Source organism: Mauremys mutica, chromosome 2, assembly GCF_020497125.1.
Source record: "Mauremys mutica isolate MM-2020 ecotype Southern chromosome 2, ASM2049712v1, whole genome shotgun sequence".
In the NCBI taxonomy this organism is placed as follows: Eukaryota; Metazoa; Chordata; order Testudines; family Geoemydidae; genus Mauremys; species Mauremys mutica.
In genome coordinates this window covers 223,191,941-223,215,774 of record NC_059073.1, presented here as the reverse complement: position 1 = coordinate 223,215,774, position 23,834 = coordinate 223,191,941, and the positions used below count along the sequence as shown (strand labels likewise).

At 45.7% G+C, this 23,834-nt stretch overlaps 1 protein-coding gene across 2 annotated transcripts in view; it reads right to left on the bottom strand.

The window, feature by feature from the left end:
- Positions 1–5,242, bottom strand: part of TOP2B (DNA topoisomerase II beta) — a 137,498-nt gene extending 132,256 nt beyond the window's left edge. Inside the window, exon 1 of one of the 2 annotated variants that reach the window (XM_045003214.1) lies at positions 4,971–5,242. In XM_045003214.1, the coding sequence (XP_044859149.1) occupies positions 4,971–5,021 (51 nt within the window). In that variant the 5' untranslated portion in view covers positions 5,022–5,242. The remainder of the gene's footprint in view (positions 1–4,970) is intronic. The other variant, XM_045003213.1, reaches the window with a different exon arrangement.
- Positions 5,243–23,834: the final 18,592 nt, after the last annotated feature.

The window sequence follows — 23,834 nt, the reverse complement described above, 5'->3', positions numbered from 1 at the left end:
GCGTGAGGAAATGGGGACGAGACTATACCTAACCTGCTGATTAAAATGAATTGTCTCCTTCTATGCCTTTTTCAGGTACCTACTCACTACAGTTGCCATTAGAAAGGTATGGTTTTCAGAGAAGAGCTCTTTATTTTCAATGTTTCGAAGCACAAAACAGGGAGGACTACAGCCCTAAATAGTTCACTGAACTCAGCTAAAACTTCATAACTCTTATATCCCTATCTTGACATAACAAGAGGAACAAAGATTCATACATTTTTAAATGTAGTCTTTAAAACAGGAGAAAAAACAAAGGGTTCCGAATGCGGTAGTGTCTTCTCCTCTTTAGATTTAAAAAGAAGTTATTGGGTTTTTTTAAGTAAAAATTTAAAAAAGAAACTGTTCCGTTGCAAAACGAATTGTTAAGTTCACTGTCTACATGAACTATTTGATTTTTTTTGGACTCACATCCCCACACAGTGTACCACCTATGCCAGTCTCCAGGTCTCTCTCTAAACCAGTGGTCCCTAACCTTTTCATCTGGCGGGCAATGCCTCTCGATGACGTTGCTTGTTGGCGGCAAGTGGCGTCATTGAGAGGCATCGCCGCCGAAATGCCGCCAAATTTCGGCGGCATTTCAGTGGATGCTCGACCACCGGCCAGGATGCGGGCGCATTTAGATGCCCCCGCAGGCGCCATGGCACCACGTTGGGGACCCCTGCTCTAAACTACTAAAAACCTGATATTTAAGAACTAGATGGACAAAGTACTAGAAAAAGTAATTATATAATAAGTGTCTCCCGTACCCAAGACAAAATTGTGTTGTTTTTTTTTAATTGGCATAGCAAGAAACTTCTGCTACACTAGTTTCCAATATAAAAAAATTTAACCTAGTACAGTAACTCTTCACTTAATGTTGTAGTTATGTTCCTGAAAAACGTGACTTTAAGTGAAACCATATTAAGCAAATCCAATTTCCCCAGACAAAAGGCATTATATCCATTTAAACAAGCAATTTAATATAGGTATAAGTTTTAAACAATTTTAAAGAAATAATTTAATACTACAGTCATCACTGCTGAGTATGAAGCTTGGTTGAGGTGGTGGAGTCAGAGAGTGGAAGAGGATGGATTGTCCGACTGCTCCTCTTGCTGTTCTTGCAAGCACATGCACTGACTTTGTCGGGGGCAAGGAGCTCAACCCTTGGCCCATCCACTCCACCCCTTACCCAAGCCACCACCCTTGACCCACCTCTTCCCCCCCGCATCTCCTCCCCCTTTAGTTCGCACTCTGCATCCTCACTACTCCCCCCTCCCTTCTGAACGCTGCAAGCCAGCTGATTGTGGCAGGCAGGAGGCAGGGGAGGCATGCCTAGTCCTTGCTCCTCCCCCCTCCCTCAGACAATCAGCTGGCTTGCAGCATTTAGGAGGGAGCGGAGAGGAGCGAGGACTTAGCACACAGGCTCCCCTTCCCACCCCCGACCCCCTGCCTCCTGCCCAGGGCAATCAGCCGGTTTGCGGTGTTCAGGAGGCAGGGGGAGCCTGTGTGCTGAGTCCTCGCTCCTCCCCGCTCCCTCCTAAATGCCACAAGCCAACTGATTGCTGCGAGCAGGAGGCTGATCCGTGGGGTCTGCTGGAGGGCACGAGACACTGGGGGGGGGCATAGGGAGGCAGCCTGCTGCGGAGAAAGCAGGCAGCCAAACAACGTAATAGTGGAGCATTGCACCACTTTAAATGAGCATGTTCCCTAATTGATCAGCAATGTAACAACAAAACATTAACCGGGATGACTTTATGTGAGAAGGCAATTACAGTAACTCCTCACTTAAATTATTTCTCTAACATAAAATGGAGAGAAAAAATAAGCTTTGTTAGGTACACTCAACCACCAGAACATGCATGCAAGATCTATTCACCTCCATACCACCACAACTATTTTTCTCCTCTTATGAAAACTGGAAGGTGGGATACCCAACTGTGGCTGAAGGTGTGAGGGAAGGAGCACTGTAACAAGTGTCTCATAAGACTGTAAGGTCAGAAGGGACCATCAAGATTATCCTGCACATCACAGGACACAGAACCTCACCAACTCACTCCTGCAATAGGCCCATAATCTCTGGCTCAGCTACTCAGTTCTCAAATCTTGATTTAAAGACTTCAAGAATTACTCTAGTTAAAAATCATCAAGTGACCTGTGCCCCAACACTGCAGAGGAAGGTGAAAAACACTCAGGGTCTCTGCCAATCTGACCTGGGGGGAAAATCCCCACCAATCCCAAATCTGACTACCAGTTAGATCCTGACATGTGGGCAAGACTCACCAGCCAGACACCTCAAACAATTATTTCTAGTAACACAGAACCCTCCCTAGTTCTTCTGTCCCATCACCAGCCATTGGAGAAATTTGGTAAATGCAGACGTGGATGGACCATATACCATTATAGGCAACCTCATCACACCTTCTCCTTCACCAATTTGTCCAGCTAAGTCTTGAAATAAGTTAGGTGTTTTGCCCCCACTGTTTCCCAAGGAAGGCTGTTGAAGAACTTCACTCTGATGGTTAGAAACCTTTGTCTAATTTCAAGCCTCAACTTGTTGATAGCCTGTTTATATCCATTTGTTCTTGTGCCAACTCCTCTCCCTCCCTGGTATTTATCCCTTTGATATATTTAGAGAGAGTAATATCTCCCCTCAGCCTTTGTTTTGTTCAGCTGAACAAGCCAAGCTACTTAAGTCTTCTCTCATAAGGAAGGTTCTTCAGTCCTCTGATCATCCTAGTAGCCCTTCTCTGCACCTTTTCCAGTTTGAATTCATCTTTCTTAAACATGTGAAATTAGAACTGCACACAGTATTCCAGATGAGGTCTCATCAGTGTCTCGTACCATGGTAGCAACACTTCCCTCTCACTTAACATATATTAAGATTGAATTAGCCTTTTTCATTGCCACATAATACTGGCAGTTCATAGCTATCTTGTGATTGACCAATACACCCAGGTCCTCCTCCTCTGTCATTTCCAACTGGCAAATGCCCATAGCAAAATCTCTTGTTGTTAGTCCATAAGAGTATGAACTCGCACTTTGCAATATTAAATGTCATTCCATTTCCATTACTCCAGTCTTCATGAACGTCCACATCGTCATGTACGATATTCCAATTGTCCTCCATATTGACAATACCTCCCAACTTTAAGTCATCCATGAATTTTATTAGCACATTGCCACTTTTTGTGTCAAGGTCATTAATGAAAATGTTAAGTAACATTGGTCCAAAGAGAGATCCCTGAGAAACTCCACTAGTAACCTACCTCCAGCCTGACAGTTCACCTTCAGTATAACCCCTGTAGACTCTCCTTTAACCAGTTCCTTACCCACCTTTCAAGTCTTGTATTAATCCCCATCTTCTCCAATTTAACTAATCTCCCAGGTAGAACTGTATCAAATGCTTTACTGAAATCCAGATAGGATATATCTATTACATTTCCTTTGTCTAGAAAATTGGTTATTCTCGCAAAGAAAGAGAGTAGGTTGGTGTGGCACAATTTATCTTTTGTAAAAACATCTTGTATTTTATCTGAATTACCATTTACCTCTCTGTCTTCAACTACTCTCCTCCAAGATTTGTTCTAAGGCCTTGCAAACAACTGAGGACAAACTAACAGGTCTGTAGCTTCCCAGATCACCGCCCCCCCACCCCCCGGTTTCTAAAATATAGGCACTATATTTACAAAATGTCTAGTCATAGGGTACAACCTCCAAGTTTATGAACTCATTAAAAATCCTTGCTATTATGCTTGCAATTTCATGTGCCAGTTCCTTTAATATTCTTGGATGGAGGTTATCCAAACTCCCTACTGAAGGGGAATACTACACTGACAATCCCTAGTAAACACATAGTGCCTGTTCGATGAAGATGCTGCTACTCTACTATCCATTCAGTTATGCTGCCTTTTCTTGTTAGTTATATTGAGGAAGTTGACCCTACTGTGAACTCTATGCTGAGAAAGACAAATGCAAGTGAATTATTGATTGTCTCTGGGAACTGGGTCCCTTCAGGTCTTCTCTCCTCTGTCCTGGGGTCTTTCCAGAACCAGAGACACCTACTGTTAACAGGCCAGGATGGCATTTCTCTCCAACCTCCCTATTCCTCACACTGCCAAAAGCTTTTAAACTTCTCAAAAGAGTTCAACAGTTCCAGAGTCACTTAATATCACCACAATCCAAAATTTAGTTCTGTTTGATCATCTTAAAAGAGAGGCCAAGAACTGGAAGGAAAACTTTCAGAAGGTTGTAAAGTTTAATTCCTGGGTACATTGTGAAGCATACAACATCCCAGCTGAACAGTCTCCTCTCCCCATACTCCTAGATTATGAGATATGAATATCCCTAAGACTATAGCTAAACTGATTGAAATGTTTTAAGTTAAGCTTCATGACAGATTCATTTTAGACAGTTGGGAATGGAGAATGTCAGTTTGGGACTGCAGTTCACCTGCATAACCCTTTTGTAGCCCCAAAACACATTTCATTCCAACTGAAATCTAGCAGCACAAAACTCTAAGGACCATAAAGAGAGTGACTGATGCCTTTCTCCAGAGTAAGGGGATATCTGTAAACCATACTCTATCCCTGGCCTCCCAACAGCCTCCGGGGCACCAATTTACTATTCAAACAGCCTGCCCTCAATTTCAGATGAAACACACCAGCTTCCCTCCCACAAAGTCCCCCTATTAAACACCCCAAACCCATCCAATGCCACCATCTACCTACAGTCCAAAACTCAGTACCAAGCCCTCTATCGCTGTAACCTTTCGCCTACATTCCCAGCTTCCATCGGAGCACCATCTGCACTGCTGGAGCTTGTCCACACAGAGGGATATTAAGGAACAGCCACATACTTAATTCAATGTGTTGACAAGACCTTCAACCCTAAATTTGCAATCTAACCTCTGGGCCAAGGCTCATAAGGGAACAGTGGGGAAAGTAACTTACCACCCAGGTCAGTCCCCCGCTGCCACCGCCACCTCCTCCAGATTTAGCCATTTTCTCCCCGTTGCCTCAATATAAATAAGGAAGAGCTAAAAGGACCGGGGCCGAGACTGGGCTTCACCACTGACCTCAAACCACACACATACAGAGCTGGCTCGGGCTCTTCCCCCCTTGCGCACACGCACGCACACACACAGAGCTGGCTCGGGCTCTTCCCCCCTTGCGCACACGCACACACACAGAGCTGGCTCGGGCTCTTCCCCCCTTGCGCACACGCGCGCACACACACACACACACACAGCTGGCTCAAGCTCCCCCTTGCACGCTCACCCACCGCCTTGGCACCAGGCTCCCCCTCACACACACACACACACACACACACACACACACCGGGCTCCCAGTCCCCTCGGTCCCGGCCCGGCGTCTATGTCATGCTGAGGAGCGCAGCCGGGTATTAGAAAGTCGCGGGGCCGGGCCGCCCCGGCGCGCCGAGCCCGCACAAGGCGCTCGTCCGCCGGCCGCTCTCAAACTCGAGGCTGGGCGGCGACGCAGGCAGGCCCGGCCTACGGGTCTCGCTCACACCGAGGCGGCGGGCGGGGGCGGTCGGTCCCTCGGCGGTGCCGCGGCGGCTCCCGTGCCCGCGGCGGCCCCGAGGAACACGGCAAAAGCGGGATTAAAGGTCCGGCTCCAGCCCAACCCCCGCGCCGAGCCGCCGCTTCCCCGCCCCCCGCACCACAGCCGCGCCGAGGCCCAGCTCTCAGACAATAACTGCGCTGCCCCCGTCCGGCATAACCGCCGCGGCCGCCGCCGAACACCGCCGGCCCAGCCCCCAACCAGCCCGCCAATCACAGGCCGGGGGCGGGCAAGCCGCGCCCTCCGCCAGCCAATCAGAAAAAAGAACATAGCGCCAAGGTAGGCCTAGCATACGTCACTGCGGGTGGCAACTAGGAAGAAGAATCCCTCCAAGCGGGGGCGCTCCAAGGCGGTGCGGAAGCCGGCGTCGTGGGGACGGTCCGTGGTGCTGATGCAAGGATGAGGCGGGGGTGGTTGGCCGGTTGGGGTTCAGAGCAGGGACCCGGGCGGGCGGAAAGAATTGGGCCGATATAAAAGAGAAACCCGCGCTCAGGCCCCGGGGGTAGGGACTTCATTTGTCCAGCACTGAGCTCCCTGAAAGCGCCCCTCCAACAGGGGAAGAGTTTTTCAGAGAGCAGGAGGCCCCGATTGTAACTGGGGCGTGGGGCTGGGGCTGCCACGAATGGAAGCCATTTCAGGCTGATTCGTAGGGTGGGAGGCAGTGTGGCCTGTGCTGGAACAAGAACTGAGTTCCAGTCCTCCTGCTGATGCTGTCAGAGCCCAGGGCTTCAGTTTCCTAGTCTTTAAAATTGGGGTAATAGGTATCCCCCAAGAGGTCTAGTTTTATAAACCACATTAGATTAATGAATCCGTATTACTTAATGTGTCTTAAATCAGAGCAAAAATGGTAGTTAACGTGTATGTGTGCCACTCCCCTCTACTGGCAGTCTCATTTGTGCTGATAGGAGGATAGAGCACGGGGTGGCTACATTTACTGACCCTCTGCAGGGCCTGATTAACCTTTTGTGGGCCCAGTGCCAAACATATTTGTGGGCCTCTATGGGGGCAATGGAACATGGTGCGGGGAGGTGGTTGGGCCCTGGAGCTAGCCACTCCCCCCGGGGAAATGGGGCCTGACATGGTGGGGGTGAGCCCTGCCACCCAGCCCAGTGCAAGGGCACAGTTTACAAACTGGCAGATGCTGCCCTGCCCAGCCCTGTGCTGCCAGTGTGCCCCTTCCCCTCAGGGGTGGGCCCATACCATGCTACTTAGCCCCCCTGCCCAACACCCCCCGACTCCCTATGCCCAGCGCTGTGCCCAGTGACACCTCCCACAGATCCCCCACCACAAATGCACAGGGCCTTGCACATCACCACACCTGCCCAGTGCCCACCTGCCCACACCTGCTCAACACAACTGACCAGCACCCCACACAGTACCCCCACTTTCTAGCACCCCAACACACACATATCTCCCCCACCTGCCACTGCCGTGTCCTTCCCCATGGCCCCACCACCACAACTACACAGTGCCCCACACAGACCTCCCACTGCCTAGCACCCCAAAACACACAAACCTCCTGCACTGCCCAGTGCCCCTGCCCCTCACAACTTAGCAGCACCCCCCATATCCACTCCCCCATGCCCTGCCCCCCAGGCACACTCACTGGCCCTGCTGAGCCAGCACAAAGCAGGGATACCCCCTCCCAGCACAGTCCTAGGGAGCAGGACAGCTGAAGCTCGGGAGCACAGAGCGACTCCGTCCTCCGGGGCCCCATCCAGCCGTGCCTGCCTGGTGCCCACGGTGGAGGAGGCGACTTCCCAAGCTTGCTGCTTCTGCAGAGCAGCAGGGAGAGGCAGGCTCCGCCCCCGGGGAGCCCAAAGCGGATAGTCACCGGCCCAGAGCGGCAGCGCCTGAGGGCTCCTCTCTGCCAATGACGGGGGCAGAGAGGAGCATTCAGCCAGGAGTGAGTAGTAGGTGGGGGGAGACAGTAGAGGGTGTGGAGGAGCTGGCAGGCAAGAACAGGGAGTGGAGAAAAGCCCTGGGCCAGCTGGCTGGCCAAGAGGAGCAAGCAGTTAGGGGGAGGAGATAGGAGGGGAAAGAGGAGCCAGCAGCTTGAGGCACAGTACAAATGGAGTGGGCCAGGCCGGGGCCCCTTTTGAACATAGGTCTGACGCCACTGGCACCATTGTAAACCCGATACAGACACTCTGAGCTGCATATGATAATCTTCAGAAGTTTGAGAGCCGAGGCGTGCCTGCCCAGGCTCGGGGCTTCTGTCCCACGGGAGGCACCTGCCAGGGCTCAGGGCTTCAGCCCTGAACCCCAGCAGGCACACGAGCCAGAGTTTGGACACCCCTGAGTTAGAGAGACAAGGCGGGTGAGGTAATATCTTTTATTGGACCAACTTCTGTTGGTGAGAGACAAGCTCTTGAGTCACACAGAGCTCTTCTTCAGGTCTGGGAAAGTTACTGAGCATCACAGTTAAACACAAAATGGAACACATTGTTTAGTATAAGTTGTTAGCACATATTTTAAAGGGACCATTCAAGGTAGAGAGGCCTGCTAACACCTCTGCAGTCATAGGACAATAAGAGGGGGTTAATGGGTTACAAATTGTTATAATAAACCATAAATCCAGTGTCTCTATTCAGTCCATGATTTTTAGTATTTAGCAAAGATATGAATTTAAGCACCCAGACTCGTCTTTGAAAGGGTTGTGCAGGTTTCCTTTGAGGATGAGGACTGATAGGTCAGACTAGGTGAACACTTTTCACAAAGCAATCACTCTCATTGTTTTTATCTTTTATCATTTTTCTATGTGGGCTCACTCAAGAGCATTGTGATTGTCTAGCTTCCCCCACATAGTAGTTATTGGGGCATTAAGTGCACTAGATGAGGTATACCATGCCAGAACAACAGATGCAAAACCTGCAGATGTTTCTCCACTGCTACAATAATCAGCACCCTCCAAAACACATCATTTATGATCCATGGATCCTACACTTGCCTATCAAAACATGTGGTATAGTTGATAAATATTTTTAGCCAGAGATTTGTTGCTGTGTTAAAGGATGATGTAATAAGACACCTTTTTATAGTGTTTTATTTTCAGGTCTTTGTCACATTTAAAAAATTGTGATTTATGATGTAACAGACCAACCTTTTTCTAAGCCACATAGTGTGTGTATAACATTTAAAACTCAGTTATTAGATATGAGTATGAAAATGTACAATAAGATATTTTCTCATTGTACCAAGCAAACTTGGAGGTTTAAACTTTAAAAATATTATGGTCACAGGCCTTAGACAAACTTGAAAAAATAAGGGCAGCTCTACACTACAAACTACATCAGTATAACTATGTCACTGAGGGGTGTGAAAAATCCACGGCCCTGAGCAGAGCAGTTATACCAACCTAACCCCCAGTCTAGATAGCACTATGTCAATAGGAGGGCTTCTCCTGTTGACATAGCTAGCACCTCCCGCAGAAGTAGATTAACTACGCTAATGGGAGAAGCTCTCCTGTCAGCATTGCAGCATCTTCACTGAAATGCTACAGTTGCATGCTGCAGCTTTTAAAGTGTAGATCTGCCCTAATTGTTTGCTTAGCATATAACTTCTCAATTAGTAACAATTACTTTTAGCTTTTTATAAGAGAAGCAGAGATCTGACTACAGCTGTATTCAGCCCTTTCCCCTTGAGTTAACAACACAAAAGGTGGGATTGATAGCAGAATGGCATCAGAGTTAGTAGACAAATTAGTATGTAAAGAGGGAATATTGGTAAGTAGTTTAAACTGAATAGTAGTAACCTTTTCCTTAATTCCTTTCCTAGTAAGTAATGGAATTAAAAATTGAGTAGCTGCTTGTGAAAAATCAATAGTAATGTTCAATTATCCCTCAGGGAAGCATCAGAAGAATTTCTATTAAATTTTGCTAAATAAGCAGTGTTTACATCTGCCAATTTTCTGAAGAGCCTATGAGCATAATATCTAAAAGTGCTACAGCAGGATTATATGAAATAGTGGGTCTGTCCAAACGGGGACAGTAAATTAGGTCTGTCCATACCTAAAAATTAGATCCACCTGCCTACATCACGCAGGGGTGTGAATAATTTTGTCCCCTGTACAATATAGTTAAGTCAATGTAACCTCCACTGTAGACAAATTCTTCCATTAGCCTAGCTACCACCTCTCCAAGAGGTGGACTACTTACATTGAAGAAAAATAACTTTCCATTGTTGTAGGAAGCGGCTACAGTACAGCAGCACAGCTGCAGCACCATAGCTATGCTGCTATAGTGTAGATCCTTATTTAATATTATTTTTTATCTGCAGCCTTATATCTCTGAGTATGCTGCTGGAGTGTCTTCTGCTGTTGCTTTGGGCAATGCTCTCGAGAAGTGTCTTGCGGAGCAACCTAAAGATGATAATGGTAGGACTTTTCCTGATCTCCTTCTGGATGGGGTTCCAGAATCTTGGACCTCCTATTAAGACTCCTTCCAACTCCTTACAGTGTATACCTCAACTTTGTTAGTTGTAGAAAGCCATACACAGTGGGTCTTGGGAGGTCCAGAGATGGTCACTGAAGTAGCATGGGCCTATTTATAAGGCTTTTGTAGATCAGTAGAGAACCTTGAAGTAGGTCCAATAAATGAGAGGAATGAGTGCAGGTTGCAGAGCACTAGTGTACTGTGCTCCCATCACCTCATCTTGCTTAGGAGATGGGCTGTGCTGTGTGTAACAAATGTATCTTCATTAACTTATCTACATTTGTATATTAAGTTATAGTAGTCCAGGCTGGAGGTGGCAAACACCTGAACTACTACAGGCAGATCATTCTCCACAAATAATAGAATCTTCTTGATAGTCAGAAATAGAAGGTGATCTTGGCAACTGCTGTTTGAGTGAGCAGAGTCACAAGTGAGTGCACAGCCTCTGGGCCATTCAGAACTATCTTAACTACTGGAGGGGAGATGTCTCCAACTGAGGGGAGATGTTGGTTCCTCAGAGCATTTCTATCTTCCTCTTAGCATTGACTTTAGTCTTTCCTGGGGTAATCTTGTTCAAGTTGTCCTTCATCCAGGCTTCAGTTCCCTTCATGAACTGAGATAGCTGGGAGAGAGTGCCGTCTGTGTTTGATGAAAGAGATACGTAGCGCTGCATGTCACTGACATCACAGCTGGTTTGGCTCAGGATATCCCCCTTGGTAATTTTAGATAGAGAGAGAGATGGCATTATTGACTGCCCTGTGAGACTGACAGTGCTCTTGGGAAGAAGAAATAGCTGCCTATCATGACTTTTTGGGATTTGTTGTAAAGAAGTCATCCTAAATAAGTTTAGGATTCAGTTGGCTCCTGCCAGAAAGAAATAAGTATAGTTAAATATTACATTTAAAGCATGAGGTAAAATTTTCAGGGGAGTGGAATCTCTTAGGAGAGCCCCAATTCCCATAGACAAAATGAGTAAATCCACCAGCTTCTGTTTTGTGGGGAAAACTTGACACTTATTGTGTGAAATGCTTTTATCCTTAAAATAATCCTCTGAGGTGACAAGCACTCCAAGTCCCACTCAAATCAATTAGACTTATGGTGCAGCACCTCTGAGGGTAAGGCCCTAAATTAGACCTTAATACGAACACATGGTCCCAATTTATTTCAGTGACGATTGTGTGTTCATAACTGATGATGGAATTTTGATGTTTTAGGCACTAAATTAAGCACTTAGCATAGTACTATTTTATATAGTAAGTTTACCAATAGCTTTCATATTATAGACCAGTAAGATATTTTGTTAGTAACCATTATGATCACGTGTTTATGGTATTTAAAAGTTTCAGTATGTTTTGGCATAGAGACTTATTATCGTTTGTAAACCATCTGAGTCTGACTGCTTTAGTTGCTTGCTATTTAATAATACTGCTGTTTTTTCCATTGTTTTCTTGGCACCAGATTGAAGGGCAGGAAAACTAGTTTGATGTGTGCTGAGCTTGCCTATATCTAGAGCTATGTACATTCAACTGTTCTGAAAACACACATTCAAATACTGGCATTTATCTGAATGTGTAATCATAGTTCTTGCTTTCTGAAGGCGGAAAAAGTTACATGGCTAAAAACTATATAAATACAATGTTGTTTGAAATTTTAATCCAGAAAAATCATGATGTTAAGTTATAACATTGTGACAACTGTAAATCTACCATATTGCACATAGCTGCAATAAGGTATAAGTGAACACCATGCGTAGTAATACAAAATACTTACATTTACAAAAGGGAAGAGTTATGTCCTGACGTTTGTGCATTTAAAAATCTCAGAATGTGAATTATTATGCCGATCACTCGTTACCGAGTATCATCATCTTCCATGGGAGTTATGAGTCCTCAGGTGGTTAATAAGGCCAATCCTTGAACCACAAGTTCTATTACAATGAGGGCATATGTTTTCAGGCTCAGCCAGAGGCTGCTGACCATGACTGGAGACCAGTCTCTCCTTCCTCCTGCGCCTCTTGTCCTCTTTGGCTTGTTGGCGAGCAAATTTAAAATGCAGGGGACCATCACGTAGGACTTCACTCCATTTTAAGTGATCCTGAGCAAGTGTCTCCCAGGTATCAATGTCAATATTACATTTTTTTAAGTTGTCCTTCAGCAAGTCCTTATAACGCTTCCATTGTCCACCCACATTACGGTACCCTTCTTTCAGCTGAGAGAACAGAACCAGTTCTGGGAGGCGATGGTCTGGCATATGGACAACGTGACCAATCCAGCGGAATTGCTGATGGATGATCATTGCCTCAATACAGGTGGTCTTTGCCTCTTCCAGAACACTAATATTGGTGCACCTGTCTAACCATTTGATCTTCAGAATCTTACGAAGGCAGCGTTGATGGTGCCTCTCAAGGACTTTCAAGTGGTGTCTGTAGGTTGTCCAACTTTCGGACCCATACAACAGTGTTGGGAGAATAATGGCTTGATAAAGAAGACGCTTGGTGTCTATTCAAATGTCGTGATCTTCAAAGACCCTGTGCCATAAACAAGAAAAAGCTACACTGGCACAGCTCAGGCGATGTTGAATTTCTGCATCAATATCTGCCTTGGATGAAAAATGACGTCCAAGGTAGAGGAAATGATCGACATTCTCTACTGCCACTCGATTGAGTCAGAATGTATTAACAATTGCTAAATAACAGGTCTAATTTTATTTGATGAATGACAATACTGTGAAATGATGGTTGCTTATTGTATCTTTATTGGCTTAACTCTGAATGGAATTTAGAGAACACACCTGTTATGTGCTTCAGACAACTAGGAAGTAGTTTATTTATAAGAGAAAGTTTCAGGAAATAATATCATATTTGTGAGCATTGTTTTCTAGATGACTGCAGTTGTTTAACTCTTCACTGAATAATAATTTATATTAAGCAAACAAGATCTGGAAATCGCTGAATGTTAAACAGTTAAGAACACTCTGCCATTAATCACTTTTTATACCGTTAAACATTCCTAGCCTCCTGAGTTTTAATACTGTGTCAGTCCTAGTTACCGTACCACTCTCCTGACAGTTATATGTCAACTCAGATGATTGTCATACACTGTTCTTTGTACTAATTCCTACCATATTTACTGGGAGGAAAAGATTAAGTGTCTAAGCCAAGTGTTTTGTTTTAGGTTTTGTTCAGTTTTAGTCTGAAAATGCTCAGGCTCTGGTTCTCCTGTTCTGTTTTTACTGTAACATACCTATCTTGTCTTTCTTCTAACAACTTCATACTTCCTTCCTTTACCACCGTAGACACTTCATATTTTCTTAGTACCTTCTTTTCTTCTTAAGTGGAAAAAGAAATCAAATTACCTAAGTCTTTTGCTGAAGCAAGAACATCTAGATCATCCTCAGTCCAGATTGACTGCCAGAAGCATCCCTCCCCTCTGCCACTCACAAAGAATGTTGACTCCTCAACAGTCACCTATTGTTTTGGGAATGTTACCTATAGCTTCTCTTCTCATCTATAAAAGGCAAATAAACTACTCCTTTTGTCCTTAACTTTAAGTATATGCTTCAGTGCTTTGTTGAATTTGGGCCTATGTCACTTTGCCCTACCAGCAATTACCATTATACTTAGTAGATTTACTTCAAATTATGTTATTATAAAAGATGCATAGCTATTTTCTTCAAAATAGATTGCCAAATGTACCACTTCTGCAGGATAGTCCCAGAATGTTTCACTGCATTCAGAAGTCCTGGTTTGGTAAGAACTCATGGAATTGAGTTATTCTAAATATAATGTCCAGTGAGAAATGAGAGAAATTATTTTCAATATTTAATGTTCTGGAAGTTATGAATTTCTACTCACCTTTGTGAAATATCTCCTACCTACTGCTGGAGAAATACTGCAATGTTAATATTAAGGAAAGGCCTGGATAAAATATACCAAAATGCTAAGACTACTCAGGATATGTCTACACTACGGGATTATTCCGAATTTACATAAACCGGTTTAGCAAAACAGATTGTATAAAATCGAGTGCGCACGGCCACACTAAACACATTAAATCGGTGGTGTGCGTCCACGGTCCGAGGCTAGCGTCGATTTCTGGAGCGTTGCACTGTGGGTAGCTATTCCATAGCTATCCCATAGTTCCCGCACCTTCCCCCGCCCCTTGGAATTTCCGGGTTGAGATCCCAGTGCCTGATGGGGCAAAAATCTTTATCGCGGGTGGTTCTGGGTAAATGTCGTCAGTCACTCCTTCCTCTGGGAAAGCAACGGCAGACAAGCATTTCGCGCCTTTTTTCCCTGGATTGCCCTGGCAGATGCCATAGCATGGCAATCATGGAGCCTGTTTTGCCTTTTGTGACTGTCACCGTATGTGTACTAGATGCCGCTGACAGAGGCGATTCAGCAGCGCTACACAGCAGCATGTTTTTGCTTTTGCATGACAGTAGAGATGGTTACCAGCCATACTGTACCATCTACCATACCATAAATTGGTAATAAGATGATCACGGTTACCAGTCCTTTTGCACTGCACCATTTGCTGCTGTCATACGTGCCCCTGGCTGTGATCAGCCAGGGGCGCAAAAGCCAAAATTGGGAATGACTCCCTGAGTCAATCCCTCCTTTTTGGTATCTAAAAATAGAATCAGTCCTGCCTAGAATATGGGCAAGTGTACTAGAGAACCACTGTATCATAGAACCAGAGAGCACAGCTGCTCTGTGTCAGATCCTGCAGAAATTATGAGCTGTATGCTATTCACAGGGGGTGGTCCTGCAACAACCCCACCTGTTGATTCCGTTCTTCCCCCCAGCCTTCCTGGGCTACCGTAGCATTGTCCCCCCACTTGTGTGATGAAGTAATAAAGAATGCAGGAATAAGACACAGTGACTTGTTAGTGAGAAATGAGTGGAAGGCAGCCTCCAGCTGCTATGATAGTCCAGACAGGACATTAAGCAGTGTGGAGAGGAGCCCAGCATCCCGCTGCTAGTCCAGGGGCAATTGAATCTTTTCTTTACACATGAAGGGTGGGGGCTGATGGAGCTCAGCCCCCTGTTGCTATGATGAAGACGGTTACCAGCCATACTGCACCATCTACCAGGAAAAATTAGGAGCAGGCGCCCTTGATCGACCTCACTGATGCTAGTCGGCATGGTTACCAGTCCTTTTGCACTGCCCCATGTGCCAATAAGCTGATGATGATGATGGATATCAGCCATATTGTACCATCAGCCACCCATGGTGGGGGGGGGAGCAAGGATGTTGGTGTTGAGTGCTGCAGCATCGCGTCTATCTGCAGCATTCATTAAAGATAGGGTGACATGTAAAAGAGTCAAGAGAGGATTGTTTTCCCTTTCACTTCTGGGGGTGGGGGAGGGGGTGCGTAAATTGTCGAGCTATGCCCTGAACCACCGCGGACACTGTGTTTGACCCTAGAAGCATTTGGAGCTCAGCCAAGAATGCAAATGCTTTTCGGAGACTGCAGGCACTGTGGGATTGCTTGAGTCCTCCAGTCTCCGCTCCAGTCCCCCCTCCATGAGCGTCCATTTGATTCTTTGGCTTTCCGTTACGCTTGTCACGCAGCAGTGCGCTGAGTCCCTGCTATGGCGTCTGTCTGGAGATTTTTTAAAAATGATTTTGAATTTCGTCTTCTGTAACGGAGCGCTGATAGAACAGATTTGCCTGCCCTTACAGCAGTCACATCCGCATGGTCCATGCTGGAGCTCTTTCTTTATTTTGATTTTTAACTGCATCGCCACACGTGCTGATCGGAGCTCCACGCTGGGCAAACAGGAAATATTCAAAAGTTCGCGGGGCTTTTCCTGTCTACCTGGCCACTGCATCCGAGTTCAGATTGCTGTCCAGAGCGGTCAGTGGTGCACTGTGGGATACCACCCGGAGGCCAATACCGTCGATCTGCGGCCACACTAACCCTAATCCGATATGGTAATTCCGATACTAGCACTACTCCTCTTGTTAGGGAGGAGTACAGAAATCGATTTAAAGAGCCCTTTATATCGATATAAAGGGCCTCTCAGTGTGGACGGGTGTGGCGTTAAATCGGTTTTACGCTCCTAAAACCGGTTTAAACGCTTAGTGTAGTCTTGCTTTTTCTACTTCAGTTTTATTTACATAGTCAATACCCATTTTGCAGTTTCTGCAGGAAAGAAGTCAACAGACTGATTAATGTGGACAAACAGAAGAAAACTTGCCTTAACAGTTTAAATATTGTAGCTAAATTAATTCTGAAACACTTAAGTGTGGCTATTTCCCCGCGTCTCCTCAGCATCTGTGCCATGTCTTAAATAAGCACCTTGGTTCTAGAAGAAAGCACACTTTGCTTAACTCTAAACCCAAATTTTTGCAGCCTTCTGACTATTTCTACCTGTTATTAACATATCTCCTAAATAACCAACATAATACAAAACTAGGAGAATGTGATCTATAATACATGGAATAGGGCATTGGCACAAGCTACACAATATAGTAGTTCTTGTATCTGAATGTTTGCTCCACATAAAGAGTTTTATATTCTAAAAGCTAGGGATTATTATGCCACCTGGTGAAAAGCCTGAGATAAGTCACTTTTTGTAATCTTCACACTTCCTACCAGTATGGCAAATAAGTCTCTTGTATTGGAATTATATACAGATGCATTTTCAGCCAAGAGAATATGGTTACTTATAAGTTTTCAGAATTTCACAATTCCGTTGGGAAGATGCACATCCACACAACTGGTGCATCCAATTTAATGATCTCTATAGATAAAACTATTCCCTGTGTCTTCAGTTCTTCTAGCTGCCTTTTTACAGATTCTTGCAAAAGATGGAATGTAGGATAAACCTTAACATTTTATATATTAGTACTGAATTCCAAGTTTTGTTGTTTATGCTTGTCTTCAAACCCATATTTGTATTGAAAAGAGTTTACATATATTTTTAAGCTCCCTCCAAATCTAATAAATGGTATACAAGAAATAGATCCAGCTTTATCTTTTTAAACTAATTTCTACTAGTTAGTGAAGCATTATTTCCTTCTGTAGCCATTAATGATAACAAATAAGTACCATTGTACTCTGCATTGACTATCAAACACCATAAAGTCTTTACCTATGATAAAATGGCATATACAAACAATGGCCTTTTTCATAGTTGGTCTTTAATAAACCTTTCTTTTAGGCTCATTCTTTTATTGGAATTCTTTTTGAGCATGTCTTCAAAGAGTAGGAGTGGCTCTTTAAATTTGGTAGAAGCCGCATCTGCAGGCCTAAAGTGACCATTTTGCAAATGGCTGTTGTATCTTGCATCTCTGTATTTTTCATTTGGTAAGCATTAACTTTTGTTATGTTTTCCCATACTTTTTCCTGAGGAGGTGGTACATCTTAAAAAGAATTGTTCAACACGGTATCAGTTTTGCTTTGTGTAATATTAATATGTTTTTTTCTGGTCTACATCTTCAAAAGTTAGAAAATGCAGCACCTGTATGAATAGTTGTCCTCATATTTGCAGATCTATTATTTTTTAGTATCTTGGTACAGAGCATAAGAGTCCCATTTATCCTTAAAGACAAACAGTGGTTCCTCTATATTCACATCATTGGTGTATGTCATACACCTTGGTGAACATGATTTCCTTGTGTTGAATTCCTTTCTTTGCTGTGGTAGGTGGCAGGGATGAGCCGAAGGTCCTCTTTTGCATCAGATCCTACATCTCAGCTGTTTGAAAAAACTTTGTGATGCTCTCAAATAACGTAAACATAGGCAGCTCGAATTTGTTAATACCATCCCTGATGTGTTCTTTATTTTCCACCCTATTCTCCCAGTATTCTATACTTATTCCCTTGGAAGATTAACTATAATAATTCAGTAGCTCAGGTGAAGGCAAAAAATGACGGAGAAGGCAATGCAGTAATTTAATTTAAGGTAACAAATCAACTCAAATTTGAAGATCAAGTTTATGCACTTTAGACTCTACTCTCTTTGAAATTTGCAATATACATATAGATTTTCTTCAGCTCTTTAACCAGGATTATTAATCTCACAACTGTTGAGAACTATTCTCTAATTTTAATTTGCTGTACTATATGGAAGAAACTCAAACCCAACAGAAAAACTTTCATCTGAAATAAGTGCAATAATAAACAGTATAAATTGTAAGGGGATAGTAAAGGTAGGGACACACTAATTACAGAGGATATGGTGAGATATGCTCACAAACGCATGAGAACACAGCACAAGCTGCAGCAATCTAACATAACGCAAGGTGCACACCGAGGTACATGATTAGTTCCAAGCTGCTTCACAAAAACAGCATAATATCTTTGTCACATAAAGCAAATTGCTCTGTAGTGCTGCATGGAGTACAATTCCATACCAAAAGTTTTTGTGTAGTTTCTTTTTGATCTTTAAATCTTCCTTGCTTTGACAATTCTCAGGGTACCCAGGACTGTGAATCATCCTGTTGCCCCCCTGCGAGGCAAACTCTCAGGCCTGGTCCACACTAAAAAGGGGGTTCGAATTAGGGTACGCAAATTCAGCTACGTGAATAGCGTAGCTGAATTCGAAGTACCCTAATTCGAACTACTCACCCGTCCAGACGCGGCGGGGTCGAACTCCGCGGCTCCAAGGTCAACTCCGCCACCGCCGTTTGCAGTGGTGGAGTACCGGAGTCGACCGCGGTGCTTCCGGAGTTCGAACTATCGCGTCTAGATCAGACGCGATAGTTCGAACTCCGAGAAGTCAAACTCACCGCGTCGACCCGGACGGTAAGTGTGGACTAGCCCTTAGTCAAACTAGGGCTGCTAGCTCAGGGTGCTGCAGTGAGTCACGGGTATCTAGTGGGCTCTCTGCAGGTGTTTGGCTTCGGGCCCTGGTTCGTGGGCTTTCTCCAGTTGCTATACGTCTCTGTGGAGTGTTTGGTCAAGCTCAGCTAAAGCCTGACCAAACCCATCATCTTTGGTTGAGGGATGTGTCAGGGCTGCCTGCTGTCAGGCCAACTGTACACCCTGGTTATCGAGCTGTTCCTCCATCTCCTCCGCCAGTGGTCGATGGGGTTGGTGCTCCATGAGCCAGGGTTATGGACAGTCCTGTCAGTGTATGCTGATGACATGCTCCTCATGGTCCAGGACCCGGGTGACCTGGTGCAGATGAAGGCCTGCCAAGCCATTTAGTTGGCAGCCTCCTCCACCTGGGTCAACTGCATCAAGAGCTCTGGCCTGATGGTCGTGAATGGGTGACAGGAGAGATCCCTCCCACCTGCGCTCCAGGCCATCCAGTGGAGCGTGGGCCTGCTGCTCTATCTGGGCATCTACCTTTCTGCCAGCTGGAAAACTGGCACAATTTGGAGTGCAAAGTGGCTGAGTGGCTGTGGAGGTGTATAGGACTGCTCCAGCGCCTTTCTGTGAGGGGGAAGGCGCTGGTGCTTAATCAGTTGTCCTGTCTGTGCTCTGGAACCAGCTCAACACCGAGTCTGTCCCCAGGTACCCTGGCCTGCAACCAGAAGAAAATTCTGGAGTTCTTTTGGCTGGGGCTGCAGTGGGTCTCTGCAGAGGCCTTGAGTCTCCCCCTGGAGGAGCGGGGGGTTGGGGTCTGCTGTGCCTCTGCAGTCAGATCCATGTCTTCCACCTCCAGGCCCTGCAGAGATTCCTTTATGGTGCAGGTAGCCTGACATGGTGTGTGCTGGCACACACCTTCCTCCACCACCTCCAATATGACCAGCAGCTCTTCTACCTCAATCTAAGGGGTTTTCTGTGAGACTTCCCTGAGCTGCCAGTCTTCCACCAGGACCTCCTCCAGACCTGGAGCTGGTCTCAGTGACCAGGTCCACGGTGGACACCACGGAGGGATGGGGAAAAGATCTCCTCACAGAGCCCCTGCTACACAATCCCCAGCTCGGTGTTCAGGTGGCGGAGTCCCTCTAGATGTGCCGGATGTTGGTCCTGACAGGTACCACCAGGTTCGGAGACCTCCTGGACTATGACCGGAGGGACTGTACGGACCCCTGGGCAATCGGACAGAACATGGGGCTCTCCATCCTTCTTGTCCCCTGGTGCATACTCCAGAAGGTGAGGGCAGCCTTGCTGCCTGCTTCTTGGGCCTCCCTCAAGGGGGTCCTGCAGGAGGGTACTTCCTGCCCACCCCTTACTGCTGGCTTTCTGGACCTTGCCATTGGGCCCCTGCCCTGTGAATCCCCCCCCCCCCCCCGCCATCCCTCTGCATCACCCTAGCTGGCTGCGTGACTTCCTTCCATTGAGGGAGGGGGTGATTTTCATGATCTTATGCTGTACAGTTCTCTGTGCAGTGTAAGACAATACAATTTTGGGTTTACACTCCAGAGGGAGTGTGCACTTGAATGCTGAGCAATTCCCAACCTGAGGCTTCCCATGCAGATATGATCTCAGTGTCTATCTTTCTGCAACTGGGTGTGGCCCTACCTGCATGTGTGTTGAAGGAGGCTTGAGGGCCTGGCTTAGCAGGTCAGTGTAAGGGAGCCCAGGCTGGTGGAACAGGCAGGCTCAGTGGTACCCCAGTACATCAGGTGCATCCTGGAGTGGGGGATAACCAGTCACAGGCATAACAAAAACCTGGATGTTTTCATCACTTCCCATGTAAACTTTTTAGAATAGTTGAAGTTAACTTCTATATTTTTAAAGCACAGATTAAGATTTAACTCTTTAAGGCTTTTAAAACTAGCAACATCACATGGAACTAACATACAGCACAATACCCACATATAAATGCACCAGTCCATCCACACTAAATGCAAGAGGTAGTCTCAGTATCTCTTTAAAGACCTCTAGAAACTGACTAAACTATCCTCATGGTATTATCTGGAATGCTTACAGACCTGTTGAACAACCCCATCTCTCTGGCAGTTACATCGCTGGAGGCAACATCACACTTCTCATCAATCATGTGAGATCCCTTTATGAACAACATGAAAAATAACTATGTTTACTAGGGCAGCTTGCCAGACTATCCAGACCTTCTTACTGGACATGAAGTGCACTAGTGCCTAACTGATAACTAGCTATCAGCTATGATCCAAGAACCCCTCAATGCCAGCTGGCCAGGGGGTTACAAAAATATCCTGATTCCAGTATGCACATTCTGGTTCACCAAAGAATGTCATGTGATGGGGCGTTGCCTCCTACCAGCTCTGGGGATTAGCTCTGCCAGGCCAATACCCCTTCCTGCAGTTGCTTTCTGTCTCTCTCTTTGTCGCTCTCAGTCCACAGCCCCTATCTTGCTCCAGGTTCCTCTTTGTGACTCAGCCCTCTGGGGTACCAAAGTCTTCCAGCACAAGTTGTCCTAGGCAGTCCTCTCTCCACTGCCTGGTCTGTGCCACTTCCCCAGTGTCTGGTAGGGGAACTCAGTCCCATCCTGTAATCTGGGTTCCAGCTCAGGGGCCCACCCATCAGCAGCTAAGGTCTGCCCTATCCCATACCTCACTGCTTTTTCCCCTGAGCCTTTCCTATCTCTGGCTCTCCCAAATTCCCTCTTCCCAGGGAGTAACAGTAGACCACTTGCCTCCAAACACACCTCTCTTCTACCAGGAGCAACTGCAGCATACTTCCCTACAGTTTCAGCTCTCAGCTCCTGGGCTTTACACAAGCCCCTCCTGTTCCTGTCCAGCTGAGCCTCTCTAATTAATCCCTGCTCCCTGGCTCCTCCTCCAGGTGCAGTCCAAGAAGTTAATTAGTCTACCTCACCACTTTAACCACAGCAGGCTTGTGTGGGATGGACACCCCATCACAGATGTCTTAAATGAAAACCAAGGGCATACTGGTCATTACTATCATTGTGAAATACATGTACAGATGCTATGTAAGGAGTTTATATATAAATAAAATATACAAACACACATGTTATCAAGGCAGATTTGACAAACAGGTTTCCTGTCAGAGATGGGATGTTTATTCACCAGTCTCTCTGCTTAAATGTAAATTAAGTATTGTGTCGTACATAGTGGGTCTCCCATTAACCATCTAAACTGAATGCAGATGAAGGATTATAAGAATCTTAGATAGGAACAGGTAGAGAAACAAAGTACGGGAAAAGAACCTTACCTTGAGATACTCCAGCAAATTTTTGATGTGTATATTTGGGGAATAAAGAAGACATCTTGGAAGTAAACAGGCAGTGCATTTACATTCATGAAAATAGGACCACAACCAGCTTTGGCTGAAGACACTGTTAAAGGCTTTGGGTGAGATAAGCTTTATTAGACAGGAGGTAAGCCTAATAGTTAACTTTAGTTTGTAGAAAGCATGTTATGATTTTGTTTTATATGTGACCTTTTGTTTCCATTACCCTTACTCACTACCTCTTGAATCTTTGATAATAAACATTGTTTTTTCACTATAAATATATCTCAGTGCAGTGATATTAAGCTAGGTGCTCATCCTAAATTGAATCATACAAGTTGGTGTGTACTCTATTACCTTGGGGACAGCAGACCTGGTATTCTTCTGCCGGTTCAGTGGATAAGTGGATGGACACTACAGGGGAATGCTTCAAAGGGGTTCAGGGACTCAGCTGCACCTACTGTTAACCTGCAAGACACAATAAAAGGGCTGACATACCCCAGAGGAAAATGCTTGGGTGGCTCACAGGCTGGTGAGGGAGCTGACTCCCAATTAGGCACGAGCAAGTCTTCCTCATGCTGGAGGCAAGTGGGTGTAAGGAACTGCCTCTGACAATCAGGCCTAGTGGTTGGAGCATAGGTCCCAGGTGGGCATAGGGTTGGGTCTGAGCCATGGCTGGTCCTAGACTTGAGATCAGGGGGCAGGCCAGGGTCAAAACCAAAATCAGAGTCTGCAGACAAACAAGAATCAGAAATGTAGCCAGAGTCCAGGTGCAGGCCAGAGGTTAAAGCTGAGTGGTCAGAGTCCAAAGACAAGACAAGCTGATATCAAAGCCGGATCCAGATACACACTGAAGATTGAAACCAGATAGTCAGAGTCCAAAGATTGTGGGGAGGGAGGACATAGGCCCCACAGTCGCAGAGCACCTTCCTGGCCAACATCCTCCTCCTGGTATGATGGATGGCCACCTTGGCCAGTGCCAGGAGGAGGTTGACAAAGAGTTTTTGCGACTTCATAGGGCCACAGATGGGGTGTGCAAATATCAGGAGGTGTGGGGAGAAGTGTAGCCAAAACCTGAGGAGAAGATTCTGGAGGAGCTGGAAAAGGGGCTGCAACCTGGTGTATGCCAGGGTCTCCTTCATGCCACAGAAGGATCAAGTGTCAGGGGGTGGGAGGGGGGGAACTGTGCCAGGTAGATAATGCACAGATTTTTGCTCCCCAGTTATGACTTGCACAAACTGGTTTAGAGAAAACAAAACCAAGTTTATTAACTACAAAGGATAGATTTTCAGTGATTATAAGGGTTAGCAAATTGATCAAAGTAGATTACTTAGCAAATAGAGTGAACATGCAAACTAAGCTTAATATACTCAAGAAGCTGGCTACAAGTAGTATTTCTTACCTAAATGTTGGTTTAAGCAGGTTGCAGAGTTTCTGGAAGACAAACTGCTCTTGCTTGCAGCTTAGAACTCCAGCTATTCCTTTCACAGGCCAGACACCTTCTAGCCTGAGTCCAGTCCTTTCTTCCCCAGATCAGCCTTAGGTGTTTTCAGCAGTCATCTTGGGGGGGGGAGGGAATTCAGTGAAGAACTGACCCTGATTAACTCACTTCCCATCCTTAAATAGGATTTACATATGGCGGGAATTCTTTGTTTCTGTTTGATCCCCGCCCCCTACTAGTGGAAAAATACTAGCAGTCCAAGATGGAGTCCAATACCAGGCGA